The sequence below is a fragment of the Musa acuminata genome, chromosome BXJ2-3 (genome assembly GCF_036884655.1).
Source record: "Musa acuminata AAA Group cultivar baxijiao chromosome BXJ2-3, Cavendish_Baxijiao_AAA, whole genome shotgun sequence".
NCBI classification, from domain to species: domain Eukaryota; kingdom Viridiplantae; phylum Streptophyta; class Magnoliopsida; order Zingiberales; family Musaceae; genus Musa; species Musa acuminata.
This window is the reverse complement of record NC_088340.1, coordinates 8,720,239-8,726,867: the sequence shown is the minus strand read 5'-3', so window position 1 is coordinate 8,726,867 and position 6,629 is coordinate 8,720,239. Positions and strand designations below refer to the sequence as shown.

General features: G+C 37.1%; 1 protein-coding gene across 1 annotated transcript; it reads left to right on the top strand.

Annotated features, from left to right (window-relative positions):
- Nucleotides 1–1,245: 1,245 nt before the first annotated feature.
- Nucleotides 1,246–5,646, top strand: LOC103977903 (transcription termination factor MTEF18, mitochondrial). Its single transcript, XM_009393561.3, has 2 exons — nt 1,246–3,385; nt 5,444–5,646. The coding sequence occupies exon 1, from the start codon at nt 1,523–1,525 to the stop codon at nt 3,383–3,385; it is 1,863 nt and encodes a 620-aa protein (XP_009391836.2). The 5' UTR covers nt 1,246–1,522; the 3' UTR covers nt 5,444–5,646.
- Nucleotides 5,647–6,629: the final 983 nt, after the last annotated feature.

Below are 6,629 nucleotides of genomic sequence, written 5' to 3'. Positions count from 1 at the left end.
AGGAAAATAGAAGAACTTGAACGTCAACGAGCTCAAGCAATTGATCAACCTACTTTCCAAGTCAAGTGTATTAAAGAGTTCGGTAGCTAAGAAATGTGAAACAATATTCCTCGCAAAAAGGAATGTAAAAACAATATCAAGCATTAGATGCATAGTTTTCTGAAATGTTGCAGCAAAAACAATATCAAGCATTCTATAACCATACTTTGTTGGTTAGAATTGTATTCACCTATCTTCTCCAGTGATTGATGTATGTATGTCTCACCTTTTCCTATAACAGCTTCATGACATATAAAATCAAGTAAATACTCTAATAAAAAAAATAATGTATGTATGTATGTATATATATAACTATAAACGATGACTAAAGAAACAAAAAAGGGAACTATTAAGGTAATTTCTCGTATCAATGCATTTTCTCTAGTTTAATATGCAAGACGTGTGATATAATTGCATTCGTGATACAGTAGCTCAGGCTTTATATAAGTGAGGATTTAGGATCCTGAGTTTTTGAATAATATTTATTAAATTTATTTAATTTAATAAAAATTTATTTAATATTTATTTATTATTAAGAATTTACGTCTGATGATTCTAGGTGGAACTCTATAAATAATGATATAATCATTTTTTTAGAGATAATAAAATATTATTCAGTCTTTTGATAAAACTTTAAATAGTCGATCCCGAAGTAATCAAGGAGGTCGATCCCCTCGAAGTGATCATTCCCTTTTCTCTTCTTCTTCCGTGATAAAATCTTAAGGTCCTATCACAGTACAATTGACGAAAAATTAAACAGCACAATAGGAAAAAGAGAAAGAAATCAATAACATCTGCAGAGGTCTTTACCATAGAGACGAGGACCTGCAAATGCGTCAACGGAGAGTGCTGTGGATATCAGTAAACAATTTGATCTGCGACTTACCTATTTAGATCCCTCCGCTCGCTGCAAAGGATGGATGGTTTAGCACTTCAACCTCCTTAAAAGATGGCTTCAGCTTGACCAGTATTTTCTTCTACTTTCGCTTTCTTTATGATCAAAAGAAACTGATGATTCCCTCCTAATCAAAAAATGACGGAACATTTTGAAGTTTTACTTGCGGAAGAAATGAAAACAAAGAACAGAAATCAAGAAAAATAGTTTTTTTTTGTTTTTTGTTTTGGGCTTCTTTTCTAATGGTTTCGTTTGGGGACGTCTCTGCCTTCTTCCGAGTCAGGCAAGCGGTGAGGAAAATCCTATCTTTACGGCGAGATTGCGGGTTATCGAAACCCTAAACCGACAGGTTGATGACCGTTCAAGCAAGCGGGTCCCATCAAAGAGAGTGTATCTTGACCGTTGATTGAAGATTATGAAGGGGTTTAGCGGTTCAAAGCGTACCCCAAAGCCCTCTCTGGGGAGGAGGGCAAACGACGGCGGCGTCGGGGAAGATGCTCAGATTGCTTGGCTCCTGAGGTAACCCTTCTTTTGCTTGGCTTCTGAGCTCGATAGTTGTTTTCTTTCTCGATTGCTTCTGCAACCGCAATGGGACTCCTTGAATCATCAAGAACTATTCGTCGATTTCGTGTGGAGGGACTCCTTGAATCATCAAGAATCTATCTTGGATGTCTTACGACTTGGAAATCTACTACCAGCAGAGTTAGTGGTTCCCAGAAACGGCCCTTTGTCACGAAAAATCTACTTGGTTCTGCGAAAAATCTCATCTTTAGACATAACAGCACTTGTTCTTCCGTAAGACACTTATCTTTGGTCGAGTTCAGAGGTTTTTGCACCGATGTGGTTCCCAAAGAATCACAGACTATTAGTCAAAAGACTCTTGCCGTTGCGGAGGTCCAGGCTGCTCTTGTGGATTACCTTCATGGCACCAGAGGCATACTGTCTGATGATGCAGAGCACATCAGCAAGCACTGCCCAGTTTTTCTTGCCAAGCTCTTGAAGAAGGTAGAGAATGAAGACAAAATTGGCAACGCGATGTCTCGATTCTTTCACTACCACCCCATCAATGAATTTGAGCCATTCTTTGAGAGCATTGGTCTGACATCAGATGAGATTAGCTCATTTCTTCCTCGGGATTTGATGTTCCTTTCTGATGATAAAAAATTGATTGAGAACTATAATGGTCTCTGCAATTATGGCATTGCCCATGGAAAGATTGGAAAAATATACAAAGAAGCTACTGAAGTTTTCAGGTGCCACTTCAGGGTTTTGGAGTCAAAGCTCGGGGCTTACGAAGGATTGGGCCTTAGTAAAAGTACCATTATTAAAGTTGTTGCTTCAAGTCCAATTCTTCTCATAGGGGGTGTCAATGATGAGTTCGTTAAGGTGCTAGAGGAGTTGGAGAATATAGGTATCCAGAGAGATTGGATCGGAGGTGTTCTTTCAGAAAAGAATGCATACAACTGGAGCCACATGCTTGTACTTTTACAGTTCTTTATAGAGCTGGGATTTACAAAAGAGGCGCTGGGGGACTTGATCCGAAGACATCCTGGTTTTATGCTGGATGGTTCAGGAAGTGCCATCTTTTTGCTGGTAGGATTGCTGCTGAAATCTGGTGGAACCAAAAAGAAGTTATTCAGTCTATTCTCACAATTCCCAAATGTACAATTTGGTATCTTTATGGGGAACTTGTGGCATGGAGTGATGTTTCTAGTTAAAATTGAAATGGAGACTGCAGATATTCACAAGATTTTACTTAGTCACACGGAAATGCTTGGTTCTTGTCCTTTGAAGGCACCCGAAACCATTATTACTGAACTGCTTGTCCGTCCAAAGCAATTGTGTCAAATCATAAAGGAGGACCCAGATCAGTTAAAGAAATATGCATTGGGGATAAAGGTCAAACCCTTGAGGACAAAGGCCAAACCCATAGCGAAATCTAATGAGCACGAACAGTCACTTAGAGAAAAGAGAAAGTTCTTGGTGCATCTAGGGTTTATTGAGGACTCGAAAGAGATGGAGAAGGCACTCACACTGTGCCGTGGCAAGGGTGATGAACTCCAAGATCGTTATGACTTTTTGGTGAAATTGGGACTGGACCCGAATGACGTATCTAATATGATCAAAGTGTATCCGCATGTCCTAAATCAGAAGATAGATGTCCTAGAAAGCAAGATTTCTTTTCTTACAAATGATCTGGGTTATCCCGTAAGTTCACTAGTGGCATTCCCATCATATTTGTGTTACACTGTTCAGAGGGTGAGTTTAAGGTTGTCAATGTACAATTGGCTCAAGGGTAGAGGAAAGGTCAAGTGTAGACTAGCTCTAAGCAGCATCCTTGCATGTTCTGATAAGAAATTTATGAAGCGGTTCGTAAATGTTGACCCTGAGGGCCCTAAAGTCTGGGAAGACCTAAAGAACTCATGCAAGCCTGCATTATCTTCAAGTTAGGTAATTCCTCCACTCTTATACTGCTTGTGTGCTTCTAAACTGATGTTGGTCTAAGATGCATATTATTATCATTTTTTTTCCTATGGAACATGTAAGGTAATTTTTTTCTACTTGAAGCGAAGAGCAGTGATGACAATTTTTTTGCTTTTACTTTGTGTACCACTCTATTTTCGCTAAAGCTATACTTAATTATCACTTCTGGTGGAATATTACGTGTTGTAGAAAGCTAGTAGAGATTGTTGTGAAGTATGTGAAGATTTGCTTAACCACAAGTCCATCTTATGTGTCCATCTCTAGCTGTCACTAGTACATGAATGTGACGAGTAATGGTTTTAACTTGTATGAACACTTTAAAAGTGGCATGCATTGCTTATATAAATCACTACTTAAGAGACAACTTTTACTAGAACATTGAATGTGACAAGTAACAGAGAACAAAAAATTCTAGTTTTAACGTGTGAACAGATAGAAGTGACATGTATTGACTATATAAAGCAATACTGAAGATGGAGTACAAGGTAGATACTCAAACGATGAGATGCCATTCCGGTTTTTTGGTTTCACTGCATGCTTGTGAAGCACATATATTTAGAAGGTGAGGGATTGACAGTTTAGATCAATGTGGATGACATTTTGGTTAAAATAAAGTATTGTTTTTCTAGGTAAAAATTATGTCACGTAGAGGAGGTTAAGACATCTAATCTAAATCATAATTTTTTAACATGAAAGATATTGTGGAAGATGAAACCTCATCAAATTGCGATTTGGCCAATGAGAATCAGAAAATAGAACTGCAAAAATCTGAAAATGTTATTTAATTATAGCTGCAGTTAGAGATGAAACTGCTGTCAAAAATGTTTTTCTGACTGATAAAAATAGATGGCGTGACGCCTGTATTATTAATGGGAGCTCTGAATTCTGTGAAAAAGATGATATCTCTTGGAATTTTTGAGATGATAAACTAATGCCTAATCACCTTATGCTCCCGGATAAACTAATGATGATATCTCTTGAATTATGTGGCAATATGAGTTGTCCTGCAGATCTAAGACCTACTAAAGAACATAGACTGGGGTGGATTACTTCCTTGTGCTGTCACATTCTTTTCTTCTTTAAATTTGTAGTTTCATTCTATTTCTTGTCCACTGGAGAGGGGGATCTACCCACCCCTTCTCACCATCTTTCTGAAGAGGGACACAGACTGTGGTTCCATATGGCAAAACCAGTGTGTTTGTCCAAAAATTTCAGATAAACACCATCTTGTGGCATCAAAGACCCCACCAATCAAATATCTGTCTTTTAATATAATTTTTAACCTTTTAATATAGTTGAGCAGCAATCCAGAACTAGTGATCCTCCTGCTTCCTCCATGATGCATGTAATACTGTACCTTTTCTGGCACATAGGTTGACTCTATCTATCTAACATCTTGTCTACTGGAATGCAAAAAAATTCAATTGATGGTTGTGATGTGTATTGATTACTAATTTTCACTATCGTTTTTTATTTTTATCTTAGCAGTCATTCAGTGATCCACAGTCCCTATCATGTATGCCACTTAAAGATGATCTTTTCTTTTCTTTTTCTTTTTTTGTCTATAGAGACCCCCCTCCCCCAACCAGAAAGCTGTTTAAACAAATTTACTTGTTTTGGTTTTTCAGCTGTCTAACAAGTTGTGCATAAATTTGGTTACCTAATCAACTCTTAGATTCTTACAACACACCCAGCGGAACTAGCAAAATGAAGATTCCTAGACAAAATGAAATTTAAGATTTTCTTGTTAATACTTTTTTTCTTTTCCTTCATAGACAGACACTTACTTTGCCCCACTTGATGGCGTGCTCTAACAAAGCTCAACCCATCAGGTTAAGGCACTGCGGCCCTGTTCTAAAGCCTTGATTGGGCTACTCCATAGAACCTGGAATAACTTGAACACTCTTAAATTTCCTTCTCTATTCCCTTCGTCTCAGTCATCCAAGTGGCTGCCACTCCCTTTTTTTTTTCTACGTTCCCTTGCTGTATAATACATTTGATTCTCTGTTTTCGGCTCTTGTGCAGTTGATCTTTCAGATAACTTGAGAAAAGGTTGGACTTTTGTTTCACTTATCGATGCTCGGCGTTGGTGAATTCCAAGTCAGATGCATCACATACATGGATCTAATCCCAAGCATGTTTCTAAAAAGAAGATATCTACCTCAATACAGAGACATATCAGACTAACCTTTCTCAAAGAAATAAAGAGTAATCAACAGCACACTGATCGAAAGAAACTATGGTGGTAATAATTGTGTTTCTGCAATGCTCTGTGCTAATCTGTCACCAGAGTTAATGCTGCATGGATGCATTCAACACGGGGACGAGCAACGCATGCTTCACAAACATATTCAAGCTATCATCTTGAATTCAACATGTAAAAAGCAACGAGTACCGAAGCATGCCTGATAGGATATTTCTTAGTATAAAGGTATACGATAATTAGCAAAATATTTCTTAGTATCATATCATATGTTTCCGTGAAATTTCATTTCAACTTCTCAATTAATGGCAGTAAATGCACATCAATATTGACTTATGCACTTTACATGAAAAATATTAGATTTCGTGTGCAATCAGGATATCACGGTTCATTGGCATTAGGCTTCTCCTCAAAGTGAGCGTCTAAAATGTCATGCACTGAATTATCATTTGAATTATTTGTATCACTTAATTATTTCCCATGATATGACCATTTACTATGTATATAACTTGTGATTATTCAGTTCACTGCTGGATCAGTGTCAACCTCATCAACAGTCATAAATATAACACTGTTGCATTTCCAACAAGGACATGGCCAACTCATCTGTAAATGCAAAGTCTATCAATTTTCATACTCCTTTTTCTACTTGGGCCCTCGATTTGCCTCCTTTTGCATCCAACTTTACTCGATCATAATTGTGTCAATTAATTATAATTGTATCATTCGGGACTATAAAGATTAAAAAAACACATTATTATAAAAAATAAACATATATATATGGATTGATTTTGATTGTTTTTCCACTCTATAGATAAGGTTGAGATGTATATGATAATCTATTTGAAAAAGTTTGTTGTTAATTACATAAGGCCTGCAGCTTGATTTGCTAAATTTACTATTGCTTTGTTGTTATCAGGATTTCATACTACAGGATGAATCAATGCATCACTCTCATTTTACTCTATATTGATGTCCTTTATTTTGTGTATTAGGATTACGTCGGGT